General features: G+C 34.9%; 1 protein-coding gene across 3 annotated transcripts in view; it reads right to left on the reverse strand.

The window, feature by feature from the left end:
* The window catches only part of SGCG (sarcoglycan gamma), a 101,391-nt gene that overhangs the window by 810 nt on the left and 80,694 nt on the right, over positions 1-19,887 (reverse strand). For all 3 annotated transcript variants that reach the window (XM_081047191.1, XM_081047192.1, XM_081047193.1), the window contains one exon: positions 2,834-2,957. In XM_081047191.1, the coding sequence (XP_080903317.1) occupies positions 2,834-2,957 (124 nt within the window). The remainder of the gene's footprint in view (positions 1-2,833; positions 2,958-19,887) is intronic.

The following is a 19,887-nucleotide window of genomic DNA, read 5'->3' on the forward strand; positions in this document are numbered from 1 at the left end:
TGGGAGACAATGAAAGAAGCGGTAAAGGAGGAATGAACATGATAAGCATGAAATTTATATTCTCAAAATGATCCAAATAAATTAGTTTTTTTCTCTGCAGAGGTAAATGCAATAAGCACATAGTTTTACTTAAGTCATATTATAATAGATTGTTTTAAAGCTTATTTCTAGTTTGCATTCGTGCAAAATCTGAATAGTCCCTTCTCGAAATCGGAGGGAAGTCATTTTTACTTTCACCCATTGTGTTAGCTGAGCTAGGAAAAATTACGAAGTTATACTCCCCAAAATACCTTTCAGAATTATCTGGCAAAAATAGTAGAATTCTTTTGCTGATTCACATTTATCTTGTGATCCGCTGTGACTTGATGTTAAATCATTGTCCGATTAGGATAAAGTACAAGCCACAGAAATACATTCATCTTAATAATTTTTACCTGTGAATGTTGGAATTTCTCCTGATTCTATTTTCTTAAAGAGGCAAATAAATTTATCCTATTAGCTATCGACCATTTCCCTAACTTTTAAAACATTATTTGAAATTGCTGTCTTCTATTAGATACAGAAAAGCAATAGACACACAGACTAAAGCCAACTAAAATAAAATGAAAGCTACTGAGCATTTTGTTCCTGTGAGAGTTTAGTTAAACTGAAATGCAAGCACATGGCCATTGGTGGAGATCTGGAAATCTTTTTGATAACTGAAGGAAGAATGGTGGCACTGAGCAGCCAACCCTAACCCATTCTAGGGCGCTCATTTGTTAGAAGGAATTCAAGTACGTGGTGGTTACACATAATGTGCTTCCTGGCCAACACGGTTAGATCCTTCCTTCATTTTATGTGGCTCTCATCCATGAACTCCAGTTTTTCAATAAACTGACGTCTGCAGTCTGTACTCTCCCCCAACCCCCGCCCCGGGACACTGACCACCCACCATGTGAAGCAGTTCGTGGAACCTATGAGTGGCATTACAGGCAAAGCTGTATTTACCCTTGTGGTCCCGGACACTCTGAGAGTAAAAGGAATCAATTGGGTATATTTTTTAAAAAGCCAAACCTGTTTATTGTCCAATGCTTTGGATTCTGTGGGTACTTGCGTCTTCCTGTGTGCTTTTGCGGCTTCCTCTCTCTCCTTTCTTATGGTTAGCTGGTCAGTGTTTTTCTAGTTATTTTCTCCTGCTCTTCGAGCAAACGTTAGTCTGTGGTAGTCCACATATCGCTTTCTTGCTCATCTTCTTTTGCTTTATGGGGGAATATTTTGTGGGAGCTCGTACTTTGAACTGGCTCCCAGTAATAAGGGAGAACAACTTTAATTATGGGTCAGGTTGTGCTAGTTTTAAAAATGACACTTTGTTCATGGAAATAAATAATATTTAAAAACTATAATTAGTATATATTTCTGCAAGACAATACATTTTAAGTATGTAGGGACATGATAATTTAGTAATGAGATTCCAAAATTCTTGATGTCCATTTATCTGCTCCTGACATCGTAACTTTTGAAGTTAAAACTTGCAGGGGCTTTGACAGACTTATATTCCCTAGACAGGCTGCCATTAAATGGGTCCTGACCACATTTGAGCTGCCTTTCGTGGTCTTCAATTGTTGCTTCTACTATACTTTCCTATTAATAGTAAATTAACATAATTTCAAAATGCTGTCACCCTTATTTACCACATTGATGTCTCATAACCCTGACATAGTTAAGCAAATATGATTTCCCCTGTTTGATAAATGGGAACATAGGCCTCGAGAGGCCGGTTACCTTTCTTATTCAAATAGGTATTAGTGAACCAATCGAGTACTAGAGTAATAATACTGGGTGGCTTGTGCACCATCGCCTATCCCTTTGGCTTGTATCAGCGATGTGTTATGTCTAGGCTTGAAGTTCCAGATTTTATCCTAATTGTACTGACTTAAAGATCCCATTTTCATGTAAACATAATTTGGCATGAGGAAGCCCAGGGCTCTGAGCAGCAGCAGATGATGATTGTCACTGACAGGTGACTCCTTGTGACAGCCGTATGGACAGAAGTCAGATAACCAGGAGATGGCAGGGTTGATATTCTCTGTCAACTCTGAGAGTCTGGAACCTTTTTTCAAAGATGAAAGTAGCAAGAGACTTGAACACAAATAGCAAAGATAGCTCTCTGGGTCCATTATAGAATTACTTTAAACTTTCTTGGCCCTTCTTTCAATGCTAAGTTGTCTTTTGCCTTTGTTTCATATTTTCTACTCTACGCCTGTGGGGACAGAGCCCCAGAAAGCAGTTTCCAGGCTTTCGGCCTCACATAGAAAGGTGCTGGCTCAGGTAGTAAATGGCCATCAGCTGTGATTGGATGGCCATCAGCTGTGGCTTGTTGGCCATCAGCTGTAACCAGTGAGCCATTGGCCACGAATATAACTGCCGTGGCTACGCTGGCAGCAAAATGGGGGCTAGCAAGAAGATGGTGGCTGAGCCTGCAAGAGCAGATTGCAGTTAGCACAGTGGAGTCAAGAAGAAGTCGAGGAGAGTCGATCGGTTGGCAGAAAAGCGGACAGCAGGTCGCACGTCGTGTGAATCCAGCCTCCAGTGAGACTATAGTGGTATGACTCCCCTACATATGGCCCCGTGGGTGTTCCTTTTTGGCCTCACCATGTCCTGCGTTGTTATGTGGGGAGTGGGAGCAGACATCCCGCAGGCCGCCCCGCGCAACATATGGCGCCGCGAGCAGGGTCTCCTGCATGACAACGCCTTTCATGTTTCTTTACAAACAACCGTAAATTTAACATACTGATACCTTATGGACATCAGTATCATCAGGACATACTACGAAAGGTTGATCTATTTAACTCACCATTCCATCACTACTATGAAAAGTGATATCCATTTGAGAAAGGGCCTCAATTTTCCCAGCATGAGCTTTGATATGAATGCCCTTTGGGGCATCCATGCTTAGACTCCGGGTGGGAGATTCTAATCTGAAATGAGGGAAAGAAACCAAGAAAAAAATAGTATTAAAAAAAAGCCACTCCAGGAATCCCTCAATGAACAGCTTGGCATAGAAAATATAATAAGGTATATGGTATCTTCATGTCATTGTTGAATGCTAATACATTGTATATTATTCATTGACAAATTCAGAAATAATGTGCGATAAAGAAATTAACTTCTTATCAGTGAGAGTCTATAGAATTAGTATCCTCTAAAAACACGTAAACCGTTAGAGAGCCCTAACCCTGTGCAATAGTTTCAGATGGCACCGTTAAGCACTCTGGCATACCACACCAGAAGAAAACGCTGTTTGTGAAAAACTTTGTAAAACCATTTTTTAGTTAAAACACCAACTTGTTTGGGAAAAAGACAAATTTAAGGGCAATATATGTATTTGCTACATGTTCATAAAATAGAGTGTAAGTTTGGCCTTTAGGTTTGTTGTTTTTGTGTGATTTTTAATTTCGGGAGACTACAGGGCAGATGCAAAGATTTCTTTTGGGAAAAATACTGAACTGATGGAGTTGATAGGATGGAGATTGGTTTCGGCTGGCCTTGGTTTTGTGAAATTTATCAGAATCTCCTTGTGATTAAGTCAAACAAAGATACAGAACAAGAACACAACACATGGGCCAGAAAAATTCTCTTATTTGCCTCTGCCTGGAAAAGACTGAATGTACACTAGATGGCATATTGTGATCAGTACAAAGTTTTTCAGCTGCTCCAACCCAGCTCAACACAAAAGTTTGAAAGGCTGATTTGATTGAAATGGTTAAAGATCTATGAGAGGGAGAACTGGATAGAAAAGTGTCTGTAATCCTCCCTGTAGGGTAAGAGTAGAGTGGAGATGGGAAGGAAAGAGAAAGGGAAATGGTTACGAAGAGAGAAGTACCCTGATAATTAATTTGCATTTGAAATAACTGGATATTTATTTGACGCTTTTAACAGATGGTTGCTACCTTTAATTGGCCAGTTTTTTTGGCTCCCACCATTTGTTATAGAAAACAGTTTCATTTTCTTATGTACATCTCAGTATGTAAAATCTGGTGTTGCACATTTTGAAATCTTACTTTCAGTGTGAGAAAACACTTAGAGACATTTATTGGTCAAATTATGCTAGTCTGAGGTTATGGGGAAACCCCGATGTGTATCATTGAGCTGATTGCTCATTTTGTTATTTTCATCTCTGCTAACTGCCCACATTTTTCTCCCTGAATTGATAGAAAGGGGGAGGGGAAGGAGGTAAGGGAGAAAGACATGTAAGCAACCAATAGAGGTCTGGTCCATTTCAGGCAAACCATTCGTAAACTTGAAAACCCTAGTGAAGGTGAGCCTGTTTCAAAGATCAGTTATCAACAAAATTGCCTCAATAAGGCCAATTACTAGTTTTTAATTATAATATGACGCTTCCAGAAGAGCAAACGTCTTCCCCTTTGCATAATTTCTAGCCTTGAAGGTGAAATATTTCAGTTCGACACAGGTTCAGACACATTTTACCAAAAAGGCTGCAATTAGAATATTCTGAAGTATGCATTTCCACAAACACAGTGAACAGTACTCAGATATAAAAAACCATAATTTTTTTTTATATTTCAGTTTGCTAGTTAGATGTCTACCCTTTTCTTCAAGTATGTGATTATATATTTACTCATGACGTATGTGATGAGTAAAAAGTTTTGAACACTCACAGAAATATATCCAAATAAATAAATAAGCTGTGTATACTCATATATACTCGTATCTTGGCTACTGTAAATAATGCTGCAATGAACATAGGGGTGCATAGATCTTTTTGAATTAGTGTTTTCATTTTCTTGGGATAAGTGCCCAGAAGTGGAATTGCTGGATCATAATGTAGTTCTATTTTGTTTTTTGAGGAATCTCCATACTGTTTTCCAAAGTGGTTGCACTAATTCGCAATCCCACCAACAGTTCACAAAGGTTCCCCTTTTCTCCACATCCTCACCAACACTTGCTATTTGTTGACTTTTTGATAATTGGCATTCTGACTAGTATATGGTATTATCTCATTGTGGTTTTGATTTGCATTCCCCTGGTGATTAGTGATGTTGAGCATCTTTTCATATCTGTTGGCCATTTGTATGTCTTCTATGGAGAAATGCCTCTTCATATCCTTTGCCCATTTTTCATCCGATGTTCGTTTTTTTGTCGTTATTGAGTTGTATAAGTTCCTTATATATTTTGGATACCAATTCCTTGTTGTATATATCATTTACAAATAAAGTCTCCCATTCAGTAAATTGTACTTTCGTCTGTTGATGGTTTCTTTTGCTGTGCAGAAGCTTTTTATTTGATGAAGTCCCATTTGTTTATTTTTGCTTTTGTATCCCTTGCTTGAGGGGATATATCCAAAAAGATATTACTAACAGCAATGTCAAAGAGTTTACTACCTATGTTTTATTATAGCAGTTTTGTGGTTTCATGTCTTACATTTAGGTCTTTAATCCATTTTGAGTTTATTTTTGTATATTGCATAAGAAAGTGATCCAGTTTCTTTTTTTTTCCTGTATCTGTTCAGTTTTCCCAGCACCACTTGTGGAAGAGACTATAATTTCTCCATTGTATATTCTTGCCTCCTTTGTTGTATATTAATTGACCACATGTGGTTGACAATTAAGTTTGCAAACTCATCCTAGAAAAAGTACTACATACCTCATTGCTGAATATCACTATGGTCACCTCTGAAGTACTCCCCTTGGAAAGCTATGCACCAATGCCAGGACCTAGTCCACCCTTCAAAGCAATTTTGGATCTCTTTTTCTGGAATGGTCATCAGAGCTGTTGTCGTATTACCTTTGATGTCCTGAATGCCATTAAAATATCTTCCTTTCAATATTTCCTTTATCTTCAGGTAAAGAAAGAAGTCATTGAGGGCCAGATCAGGTGAGTAGGGAGGGTGTTCCAATACAGTTTATTTGTTTACTGGCTAAAAACTCCCTCACAGACAGTGCCGTGTGAGCTTGTGCATTGTCGTGATGCAAGAGCCATGAAGAGTTGGTGAAAATTTCAGGTCGATTTTGTCTAACTTTTTTATGCAGCCTTTTCAGCACTTCCAAATCATGAATTTAGTTAACTGTTTGTCCAGTTGGTGCAAATTCATAATGAATAATCACTCTGATATCAAAAAAGTTTAGCTACATCATTTTGACTCTTGATTTGGACTGATGGAACTTTTTGGTCATGGAGAATTGGCTGACTTCCATTGTGCACTTGGACACTTTGTTTCAGGGTCGTATCGGTACATCCGTGTTTCATCACTAGTGATAACATGGCCTAAAACATCATCTTGCCTCTCCAAAAGGTCTTGGCAAACTTCAACTCTCCTTTGCCTTTGTCCATCAGTGACCTCCTTTGGGACCATTTTTGCACATACCTTTCTCATGCCAAGATTTTCAGTTAAGATTTTCCTAACTGTTTCTCTATCGATATTCACTTGGTCTGCTATGCTTCTCACAGTCAACCAATGATTTTGACACACAATTTGACAAATTTTTGCAATATTTTCATCAGTTCTGCTCGTTACTGACCTCTCTTCATCAATGACGTGTTCTCTCCTCTCAGAAAAATGTTTAATCCTTTTGTACACTGCTGTTTTCTTCATGTCATTTTCCCCATAAACTTGGACTAACATGTCCCTGATTTCACTTCCACTCTTGCCAAGTGTAACAAGAAATTTACTGTTAATTCATTGCTCTAATTCAAACTCAGACATTCTTGCAATGGCACACAAAAACATGCAACAACAATAATGAATGCCACTCAGCAAGACACCACCACACTTCAACACTAACACAGCTGTGATACACTGATATACCAAGGGTACGAAACCTTACCAAGCTGTTTGTACAGTGCTGCCAATGTAAGTGCATGGTAGCGAGTTCGTGAATTTCATTGTCATATCTTGTATATAAGTGATGGTTTATTTCTGGGCTCTTTATTCTGTCCCATTGATCTGTGTGTCTGTTTTTGTGCCATTACCACACTTGTGATTATTATAGCTTTATATTAAAGTTTGAAATAAGGAAGCATAATACCTCCAACTTTGTTCTCTCAAGTTTTGTTTAGCTATTTGAGGTCTTTTGAGGTTCCATATAAATTTAGGATTAGTTGTTCTAGTTCTGAAGAGAATGCTATTGGTATTTTAATAGGCATTGCATTGAATCTGTATTGCTTTGGGTAATATGGTCATTTTAACAGTATTACACCTTCCAGTCTATGAGCATGGTATATCCTTCCATTTATTTGTGTCCTCTTCAATTTCTTTCCTCAACGTCTTATACTTTTCAGAATACAGATCTTTTACCTCTTTGGTTAAATATATTCCTAGGTATTTTATTCTTTTTGATGCAACTGTTTTCTTAATTTATTCTTCTGATCATTTGTTATTAGTGTATAGAAACATGACAGATTTCTGTATATTAATTTTGTATCCTGCTACTTTACTGAATTCATTTATTCTATTAATTTTCTGGTGGCTTTTTAAAGGGTTTTCTATATATAGTATTATGTCATCTGCAAATAGTGAGTTTTACTTCTTGCTTTGCAATTTGGATGCCTTTTATTTCTTGTCTGATTGTGGTGGCTAGGACTTCCAATATTATATTGAATAAAAGAGGAGAGTGTAGGTATCCGCGTCTTTTTCTTGATCTTAGAGGAAAAGCTTTCAGCTTTTCATCACTGAGTATGATGTTAGCTGTGAGCTTGTCATATATGTCCTTTGTTATATTGAGATAAGTTTCTCCTATCCCCAATTTGTGGAAGTTTTTATCATAAATGGATTTTCAACTTTGTCAAACATTTTTTTTCTGCATCTATTGAGACTTATCATATGTTTTTTATCCTTGGTTTTATTGATGTGATATAGCACATAATTGTTTTACAAATGTTGAACTACCCTTGCATCCTAGGTATAAATCCCACTTGATCATGGTGTATAATCTTTTAAATATATTGTTGAATTCAGTTTGATAGTATTTTGTTGAGAATTTTTGCATCTATATATTTTGCATCTATATAGTGACAGTGCTATTTGCCTGTAGTCTTTCTTTTTTCTTTTTTTTGTATTGTCTGGTTTTGGTATCATGGTAATGCTGGCCTTATACAATGAGTTTGGAAACATTCCTTCTTCTTCAATATTTTAAATAGTGTGAGAAGAATAGGTATTAATTCTTCTTTAAATATTTAATAGAATTCCCTCTTGTCCTGAGCTTGTTTTTTTTTTTTTTTTAAGGAGTTTTTTTCATTACAATCTCGATTTCATTGCTAATAATTGGTCTGTTCAGATTTTCTCTTTCTTCCTGGGTTAGTCTTAGAAGGTTGTATGTTTCTAGAAATTTATCCATTTCTTTTACATTGTCCAATTTGTTGGCATATAATTGTTCATAGTATTCTTTATTGATCTTTGTATTTCTGTGGTATCAGTTGTAATCTCTCCTCTTTCATTTCTGTTTTTATTTATTTGGACTCTCCTCTTTTTTTCTTGATGAGTCTTGGTAGAGGATGTTAATTTTATACATCCTTTCAAAGGACGAGCTCTTAGCTTCATTGATCTTTTCTATTATTTTGTTTTGGTTTTTCTTGGTCTCTATTTTTTATTTCCATTCTGATATTTATTATTTACCTCCTTCTACTTAATTTGAGTTTCATTTGTTCTTCTTTTTCTAGTTCCTTTAAGTGTAAAGTTAGATTGTTTATTTGGGATTTTTCCTGTTTCTTAATGTATAGCTATGAACTTCCTTCTTAGACCTGCTTTTGCTGCATTCCATACATTTTGGAAAGTTCTGTTTTCATTTTTATTTGTCTCAAGGTAGTTTCTGATTTCCTGTTGATTTCCTCTTTGATCCATTGGATTTTTAGTAATATGTTGTTTAATCTCCACGTAACTGTGGTTTTTTTAGTTTTCTTTCTATAGTTGATTTCTGGTTTCATTCCACTGTGGTCAGAAAATATGCTTGATATAATGTCAATCTTCTTGAATTTATTGAAGCTTGTTTTGTGGCCTAATATGTGGCCTATCCTCAAAAATGTTCCATGTGCACTTGAGAAGAATGTGTCATCTGCAGTTTTGGGATGAAATGTTCTAAAAATGTCTATTAAGTCAATCTGGTCTAATGTGGTGTTTAAAGCCATTATTTCCTTATTAATTTTCTGCCTGGATGAGCTATGCATTGATGTGATGGGCTATAAAAATTCCTTATTATTATTGTGTTACTGTTAAATTCTACCTGTATGTCCATTAATATTTTCTGCCCTTAAGAACCTAACATTCAAGCAACTTAAAGGACATAGTGAAAGAACGGCAAGATTCAATTTTTGTTTAAAAAAATATCACTTTGATAAACCTGGTCAAAACAGATGAATAGATACAGAGCTCTCCCCTCCTCCCCACCCCCTGGTTACATATAAATGTTGGGTAAAATATAATCAAATATAATTTTTAAAAAAAACATTAAAACATACTAGGAATAAAAACAAAACAAAATAAAACAAAAGGGTATTTTTAAAGTGCCAGAAACAGAAGAAACACATAGCCAGAGTGATGCGTGGGGAGTTGATGCTGGAGCCCATGGGGTTAATGGGCAGGTAGATGCCTTAAGATTGATCTGGTGTTTGAAATCTCTATGGGGAGGGAGTTGTGGCCCACTGCGGGGGAGGAACACTGGGAATGGAATCTGGGCCTACAGATGGGGACTGAGACATAGCATGGTCACAATCTTAAAACAGGCTGCTCTTTCTGTGGTGTGAGTGGAAACATCATAAATCATGCATTAGTATAGAACCCAAATCCACACCCTTCATCAAGCTGAGAAATACATATGAAAGCCGGTTTTAGAACAGTGACCCCTACAGGACCCTGGCACAAGTTAATGTGAAATAGACATTTAAGGCAAATGAAAGACAGTTTTCCCCAACAACTGTCCCCAGAGGATGAAGAGGATGAACTTCCAGGCAAAATTTTCAAACCACATGAGGGAATCTATCAACATGAGGAATTAGAGATAACAGAGCAGTTAGAAAAGGGATAAAACGTAATTAAGTTTAGATGATTAAAAGAGATACATTAATAATATCCATGGAACAGCCAGAATAGAAAAGAAAAAATTTAAATCCAGGTCATTGGAAAAAAAACAAAAATGAAAAACAGGTAATTGGAAATTCAAAAAATAAAGAGATTACAGTTTTCAGGTAGACTATATAGTAGATGTGACATATATGAAAAGAGAATAGGACACTGAAATGTATATTTGGTAATTTCATGAGAAAACAAGAAATGTAAAGTCTTAAATATATGAGGCAAGGATGATAAAAAGGGGACTTCAATGTCCTCAACAGGTATCAGAGGTGGGCTTGCCCAAAGGTTCTTAACTTCCTTTTTTTTTTTTTTTTTTTTTTTTTTTTTTACTTTTTATCAGGAATAATATGATTTTTTTTTTCTGTTTTTTTTTTTATTATTATTTTTTTTATTAATTAATTTATTTATTAGTTTCAGGTGTACAAAACAAGGTAATACTTAGACGTTCATCATTTATATCCCTCATACTGTGAACCCCCCTCCCCCCATCCACTATCCCTCCGACCTCACACTGAACCATCACATTATATATATAAAATTATAGTTGGCATTCATTAATGTTTAGCTTCTGATGTACAATGCCATGATCAGGTATGCCACCACCATTTGGCACTCTGGTGAAGTCCATGGGTTTAATGATTTTAAAGGCCTAAAATAAAGCTCAAAGAATTTCAAAGGAAACAAGTAACTTGGAAATACAAGGGTAAAAATATCTTTAAATTTATGAGCTTACTTAGTAATACATTAAAAAAGATCCAGTCATAGGTCTTACAACTACTGTAATTGCAAAGCAATGAAGAACATGAAAAATATTATATTTTGAGATATTTACTACAACTTTTTTAAATTATTAGTTTCAGATGTACAAAGCAACATAAGAGTTAGAGATTTGCACCCCTTACAAAGTGATAACCTCCCTCCCCCAAGCTGTTATTACCCTTCTGACATCTTATATAACTGTTACAGTATCACTACTTTCCTTATGCTACAACTTTTACATGATATGAAAACATCTGTGACTTCTGTAGATGACAAAGTCAAAGGAACTGCCAATACTATTGTGATATGTTGGCTATCATTTATAGTTGAAGGAATGCTAAATTTTAGCTAGAAGTCAGTGAAAATTAAGAATTTCTTCACATTCAAAATCGTTAACCCACTAAATTTTATTCTTCGATCCCCCAAGAGACCCACAGACCACAAGTTAAGAACCCCCATATTCCAGAGAATGGATAATGGCTAATAATTTTCCAGAGTTAAAAAATAACACGAGTTCCTAAAATTGAAGAAGTATACCAATATTCAAGTATGAATTAAAATATAGTTAACACCCAAACACTTTGTGGTGAAACTGCAAAACATTAAGATTAACAAGAAAGTCTTAAAGTATTAAGAATGAAAATCAGATTGCTTACAAAGAACCAAAATTAATGAACATCTTTAAAATGCTGATGCAAAATTGTCAGCCTAGAAATAAATCTCAGCTTACCTATCATTTAACCATCAAAGAAACAGACATTTCAAGCCTAGAGGAAAAATTTTACTAACTATACAGATCCTCACTGAAAAAGGTATTTAAAGAAATTAAAACAAGAGAAAAGAGTATTTTGCAAGAAGCAGCAGTAGGCATTAGAAAAATCAATAAAATGTGTTGGTAAAATTATATATGTACTGCCTAAACATAAAGCAGGGAGAGGAGTATAAGCAAAGTTGAAATAAAACAGCATGGAAAGGGAAGTTTGAAGGGAAATAACTTTCTAATTTTTTTTTTTGTATTATTTGGGGAGAGATTGATAATTACATGATCAATCTCTTAAACTTAGAAAGTACTAATTTATCTCCATGCATAGAAAAAATAAAGGACAATTATTAAAAGAATAAAAAAACAGAACAGTTAGAGGGAAATATAGGTGGGGAGAATAAGGAAAAATTTATTCATCCAATAAAAGTCAGAAAGAAAAAGTGAAAAGAAAAAGCACAGTAAATAAAACATAACACAAGATAATAGAAATATGTCATATCACTGGTGATAATAAATGTAAATGGTTAAATTCACCCATTAAAAGATAGATATTTAATTGCAGGGGATTTAAAGAAAATCTTAAATCAAGAAATTTAACCCCTAGAGAAATAACTGAAAATGCTGCAAAAAAAATTGAAAATAAAATGTAAATCAGTGCAAAAAAAAGTAGAACCAAGTACAGCAGTATTAATGTCAGATAAAATAGGGATCATGACTATTAAGTCATTTATATATATATATTAAAAGGAACAATTCACAAGATTAGTTAGCACAGACATGTATGCTTCTAAAAATTAACGTAAAAGGAAAAATCAGCAATATGAAAAACAAAGTGGGAGTTTTAATAAACCTCATTGAGAAACTGAATGTACAGAAGACAAATTTAAGAAATATAGAAGATATTAACGATATAATTCATAAGATTGGCTTACCAGTCATCTATATCTATATATCATGTATATATCTGTATATCGTGCCTTCAAGCAAAAAGGAACATACTTTCACCATAAAAATTTAGGAGTTACTCTATAGTCATAATTTTGAAATCTCAAGTGACAGAGAAAAGTTTCTAACAAGAAGTAAAGAGGCAAAATGGACTTAAGAAATAAAAATCTTAAAGAGAGGAACTTCATTAAAGAAATTGAATTGGCAGTGATAAAAAAAAAATGCAATTTCCCCCAAAGCACAGGCTCTTTCATTTCTCAGATGAGTTTATACCAAACCTTCAATTGCTCTTATACACAGCATTTTAAAGACCAGAAAAACGACAACTGGGAACTGAAACTAAAATGGGACTTGATAAGATATACTTACCAAAAACCTACAGCAGACATTTAATATGAAACTTTAGAAGCTTTTTTCAAAGGCAGGAAGTAGACACAGATGTCTGTTATTACTCTTACTATTCAACATTTACTGGAAGTCCTAGCCAAAGCAACAAAACAAGGATAGAAGTATAATAATTAAAAAGGATGACTATTTTATATAGTATCACTACCTTTATGGAAAAATCGAATAGGTTTTACAGTCAAAATATTAGCACGAATAAGAGGGTTCAGCAAATTTGCCAACTTAAAGCAATCATGCAAAAGTCAATGATAATCATTTTGAAGATGTGATAGAAAAAGAACTCATTTTCAGTAGAATTAAAACTATGAGCAATTTAAGTAACATGGGCCAATACCCAAAGGAGAATATCACAAAATATTGTAGGGTATAAAGAAGAACTATGTGAATGGGAAGATAAACCACATCTATGGATGAGCGAATTTATTATTATAAAAATAGGAATTTTCCCTGGAATTCAATGAAATTCCAACTCAAAATCCAGTACAATTTTTCATGAAATGTGACAAACTGTGTAAAATTGATATGGAAAAATGAAAGTATAAAAATATCAAGACAATTCTGAAGACAACATGGTGGTGGAACTTGCCCTAGCAGATACCAAGTTATATTGTATAGCTATTAGGGAGAAATTGCTTTAGAAAGAAAATAAGGGAACAGTGGACCAGAATAGACAGCCCATTAAAAATCCCTGTGCATATGACAAAAGCAGCATTATAAATAAGCAAGGAACAGATTGACTTTTGAGACAACTGGTTATTTTGAAAAGCATAAAAAATCATTTGCCTACTTTATACCCCACATGAAAAACAAATTCCACTTGGATTAAAGACCTAAATATGAAAAACAAAAGAGTTTTTGAGAAAATTCACTCCCTTCTTAATGCCCAAGCAGTGTTTTCTAGTAGACCCAAGTACCTAAAGGTCTATTTTTGCAGAATACCACAAAGATAAATTAAATTTCATACCGACCAAATATTTCCAAGATTTAAAAATCAACATCTATAAATGAATGGTTAACAAGTGAAGCATTCACTGTCTTTTGCAATCCACTGCCCATCAGACTTGACCACCCTCCAGGTACAATATTTATATTTATGGAGATCTGAATATAGGTTTATTTTTATAGTCTCATTGCTATACTTAATTTTTTTGTACAAAAAAGCTTGTGTTTTGGTACATAAAAGCTTGAAGAGCTTGCATTTTGGTTTATTAATGAACTATGCAATAGCATTTTATAGGCATAGTCATATTTATACTACAAAGGTCTACATTATGATTTATGATGAGTATAAGGTTGAAATATTCAAGTATTTAACTTGAATTTATAGAAAATATACTTTTAAATGTAGAAATAGTTTGACCCTTATTCATATTATTGCCTTTTGTTTCTTCTCACATGCATCGTTACTGACTTCCAACTATTTTCATTTGAATTGAATCATCTGTCATTACAACTCAGAAGAAAACCATACAGTTGGACAGAACATATCTTCCGAAAGATGTACACATGACATCATTTTAAGCACTGCTCACTCTCAATGCTGGCACCATTCCACAACCATGCAAATTACTCCTGTGATTTTACTACTTCTGGAAAGTTTGCTTCAGCTTTGAAAATAGACATGATTTATTTAATTTATGAAAAATAAAAAAATCGTCTAAACTCAGGCTATACTTCACAGAAGGAATAATAATCTCTAAAGTCTAGAAGGGAGTGGAATGTCATGGCAATGAGTAGAAATTTGTGAAAGATTATTGCATTACAGGATAACTAATGTCACTTGGATCAGATGGCTATGCTTAAACCATCGGCCCGATTCAATTTTTCATGGGAACATAACCTTCTAATTACCACAGGAAGTTATCCCGAGACCTCTATTTTAGGATTTTGTTCAGTCCTTTGTATCTTACCTCTCATTCTTAAAAAGAATTAAGTTTCCATTTGTTAAGAATAAAAATTAGGGTGGCAAACACACAATGCAATATCTAGATAATGTATTATAGGACAGTACACTTGCAACCTATATGATTTTACTAACCAATGTCACCCCAATAAATTTAATAAAAAATAAATAACAAAGCAAAAAAAAAGAATAAAAATTAAATCTTAAAAAGTTCCTTTTAGCTAAAAGAAAATGAGAACCAATATATGTGTAAGCCTTTCCTGAAAGGACAAGTTATAAGTTTACTTTTGGAATATTCATTTTTTACATGTATTTCACATTCCTGATTTAACAGCACTTTATATACTGCTCAGGAGCTGAAGATGTCATCAATGAATTCTTGTATGAGTGACTGCTATTTTGTTATTGGATGAAACTTCACACTCTTCAAATTGTTTTCAGTTGTCTAGTTGACTAAACTGTTTTTACTGTTTTTTCCTTTTGACATTTTACGGTATTGTTCCTTAAAATTGCTAGAATTAAAGAAAACAAGCCACACAATAAATTGTCCGTTACCAGGGCATATACATTGTTTTCACTGTTTAGGTTAAGTTGACTTAAGACAGTAACCTGTGCTCAATGAAAAATAAATGCTTGGAATGAGGAATGGGATTACACAAATTGTGCTAGATCATTTCAGGGTGTCACTGGTTAATCATGCACTTACAGACACTGCTGTTTATCGATGACTTGTTTCAAAAAACGTTGAAATAGAAGGAATTAAAATTCCTAAGAGACTGCTTTCAGACCACTATACAAATATAACTGAAAACCAAAATTCAATGAGTAATTTCCTGGGGAAATATAGTTGATCAAAATTGACTCTTATTAAAGGCAAAAAGTTTAAATAGACAAATTTCCATAAGGGAAGTAATTAACTATCAAGGAACTACGTATCTTTAAAAAATTCATCAGGCCCATATGGTTCCAGGGAGAATTCTACCAAACCTTTAGAGACCAGAGCGTCCCAATTATCTACAAATTATTCCAGAACATAGAAAATGAGGGATGAACTTAATAAGGAATATGAAAAAAAAAACATATAAAGAAAACTTTTAAATACTCCTGAAAGGTACAAAAATAGACTTTAACAAATGGAAAGACGTTCCATGTTCTTTGGTAAACGACTAACACTGTAAAGATGTCAGTGTTCCCTAAGTTAATTTATAAATTTAACATAATCCTAATAAAAGAATAAGCTTTTCTTGAACTAGGCAAGTTAACACTCAAGTTCATATAGAAAAATAAGCAAGAATAGGCATAGAATGTTGAAAGACATGAGCTAAGAGGGTGTGTGTGTGTGTATCTAGTCTTACCAGACACTAAAATCTTTTCTAAAGCCTATTTAGTTAACAAGGTTGGTACTGCCACCTGAATGGACAGACCAGTGCAATAGGGTAGAAAGTACAGAAATAGACCTACGAGCATAGAGAAATTTAATACATGATTAAGGCTGTATTTCAAACTGTATTTCAGAAGGTAGAGTTTTTAATAAATAATCTAATTGCTGGCATCTCTGGTTGACCAGTTGGAAAAGTTAAATTAGACCTCTGCCTCATCTCTTCTACCTCATACAAGAATAAATTCTGAATGGATCAGGGATCTAAGTGTAAAAAATACAGCCATACAAGAAACGCAGCTGACAATTTCCTCTTTCTGTAAGGAAAGTCTTTTAAATAATGGCTTAAAATCCATTATTTAAAATGTAATAAAAGAAATGATTAATAAATTTGAGTATATAAGCATTAAAATTAATAGAAACATGATAGGAAAAAGATTAATATTCAGAATATATAGAGTATTTTAACCCCTACAAATTCATTTTTCATTCTAAAAAGTAATTAAAGGAACAAAGGAGATTACAAATCAATTCACAGAAGCAACCTTAATAACAAAATTAAAATATGAAAGATGCTTACCTACACTAATCATCAGGGAAATGAAAAGTAAAACAACACAATATAACACTCATCAGAATGAAAAACAAAATCATCAAGTCTAACAGTGACTGAAAAATCATCAAGTCTTGGTGAAAATGTGAGGAAAGACAAACTCTTACATAATGCTCATGGAATTAGAAATTAGTGCCAACACTTTGAGATACACATTGCCCACGTTTGGTAAAGTTGAATATGTTCATACCTGAAACCCACCGGTTCTAAAGCTTGTTCTTCATGGCTGTCCTGAAAGAATTTTGAAAAACTATGTACCCATTTTTAAGTTAACATCTAAATGTTTTATCATACATTTCAGTATTTGCAAAAGATGTAATTTCTGCCATATTATAAATGTAATTTTGATATAAAACTCATCACTTGTTCAACTGTATCTGATTGGAACTAAAAATTGTGGAGATTTGATACCCACCATGGGCTATAATTCAACATTACATCAATTTTTATTTTTATTTTTTTGCTTACATTGTCCAGCTTTAGCCACTAGGAGCTCATTCAGTTGGCTCCCAGGTCCTTTGGACACACGATCATTTTTTTATTTTTTAGCACTTATTTAGTAGTACTATAAGATGCTCGAAATTTACCTTCTACAGTTCCTGCTCCAGTCCTAGGAGGAACCATTTCTCTGAGGCATCCTGACTCCTCTTGTTGAAGAATAAATAGTATGACAAACCAAGTTCTGGCTGCCACCAATTTTATTTTAATTATTTCATCTCTCATTTCTAGAATTTCTATTTTGTTATTTCCAAATCTGCCATTTTCATACTATCGTGTCTCTGCCTTACCTTTACATTCAAGTTTATTTCCTCTTTGAACATTTTATTCACACCTGTTTTAAAATCACTTTGCTCTACTACTTAGAGTTTTAGGGGTGAATGTGTAGGGGTTGCTAATTCTTCCCTATGGCTGTTCAATTCTTTACCCATTTGTCTTCCACCATGTCTTTTTTTAGTAAGACATCCGCTGCTGTATAAGCGGATTTATGTCCTAACAGGACACCATAAGATGAATTATTTAATTTTGAGATCTATATATTTTAAAACAGTGACATTACTTTAAAAAGTGGTTTGAGGGCCGGCCCGGTGGCTCAGGCAGTTAGAGCTCCATGCTCCTAACTCCGAAGGCTGCCGGTTTGATTCCCACATGGGCCAGTGGGCTCTCAACCACAAGGTTGCCAGTTCAATTCCTCGAGTCCTGCAAGGGATGGTAGGCAGCGCCCCCTGCAACTAAGACTGAACACGGCACCTTGAGCTGAGCTGCTGCTGAGCTCCCTGATGACTCAGTTGGTTGGAGCGCATCCTCTCAACCACAAGGTTGCTGGTTCGACACCCACAAGGGATGGTGGGCTGTGCCCCCTGCAAATAGCAATGGCAACTGCACCTGGAGCTGAGCTGCGCCCACAACTAAGACTGAAAGGACAAAAACTTGAAGCTGAATGGCACCCTCCATAACTAAGATTGAAGGGACAACAACTTGACTTGGAAAAAAGTCCTGGAAGTACAAACTGTTCCCCAATAAAGTCCTGTACCCCTTCCCCCCACCAAAAAATCTTTTAAAAAGAAGTGGTTTTACATTTCTACCATTTATATTATTTTATAATTTTAAAATGGTTTCAATGAGATTATTTTTTAAAGATGTTGAATCATTTTTCTATCCTGAGAAAGTAAAATGTTGTTCTTCCCTAACTATAATAGTTATGTAATATTGATCTTATGCTCCTTTATCAAGATTAATGAAATTGTTATAATTTAGTTATAGTCACTATTTATTTATTTATTTATTTAATTTATTTATTTATATCGGGGAACAGTGTGCTTCTTTAGGGCCCGTCAGCTCCAAGTCGTTGTCCTTCAATTCAGTTGTGGAGGGCGCAGCTCAGCTCCAAGCCCAGTCACCATTTTCAATATTTAGTTGTGTGTGTGTGGGGTGGGGCACAGCCCACCATCCCATGCGGGAATTGAACCGGCAAACTTGTTGAGAGCACGCACGCTAACCAACTGAGCCATCAGGCTGCCTCTCACAATTTATTTTTATGTTACAAATGTTCTCTACAGGGGTAAGATGAATTGAACTCCCATTATCTTTTGATTAATATAGTCAGTATAGTCAAATTCATAGAGACAGGAAGTAAAATGGTGGTTGCCAGGAGCTGGGGGAGGAGAATAAGCACTTGTTTAATGGGGACAGAGTTTCAGTTCTGCAAGATGAAGAGAGTTCTGGAGATGGATGGTGGTGATGGTTTCCCAGCAATATGAATGTACTTATACTAAAAAGTGGTTAAGAGGGTAACTTTCATGTTATGTGTATTTTACCACAGTTAAGGTATATGGTATATATATATATATATATATATATATATATATATATATATATATATATATATGGTTTCCAATAGTTTTGCAAATATGAATTTATCATGCATTTGGGTTTGTACTGCTCTTTTCTCTACTAACAGTGCACTTATTTTAAAAAATGTAATGTATGCCTTTTGCAAATGTCAAGCCTAGACAGGCACCATGCTCTTTTACTAAGAAGGTGCAAAGGTTTGGCCTTGTTTGCAAATGTAATTGAGATGGGTAATATAACATGAACACGTCAGTATTTAGTGTTAAAAATTGTGAACCATTTCAGAAAACTTATGCTAATACTTTTCGGGGGAAAATGACAGATTTATGAAATACATGAATCTTAAGCCCACGGCAAGGGAACTAAAACATGAGGGATAAGCAGATATTCATGTGGTCTCCAAGGGAAGAAGGGGCACTCCAGTCAGATGGGACAACCTGTGTAAAAGGATGGAGTGCGAGAGGATGGCAGCCACTCAAGTCTGGGAGGGTAGGTCAGGCAGCAGGTGCTGCCAGAGCTCAAGGCTGGAGAGCCAGCGTAGGCCCTGTTCCAGGAGGGCTGTGAGCTTCCAGGGGGGTGCTTTCGACTTTCTTGTGGCTGAGGCAGAATCAATGAAACACTTTAAATATTTAGTGCATTTCGCAGTCTCTCTGATTTTGGTGTGACGGACAGATAAGAGAGGAAAAAACTGGAGGCAGGAATAGGCTAT

The sequence above is a fragment of the Rhinolophus hipposideros genome (assembly GCF_964194185.1).
Source record: "Rhinolophus hipposideros genome assembly, chromosome: 4".
Taxonomy (NCBI): Eukaryota; Metazoa; Chordata; class Mammalia; order Chiroptera; family Rhinolophidae; genus Rhinolophus; species Rhinolophus hipposideros.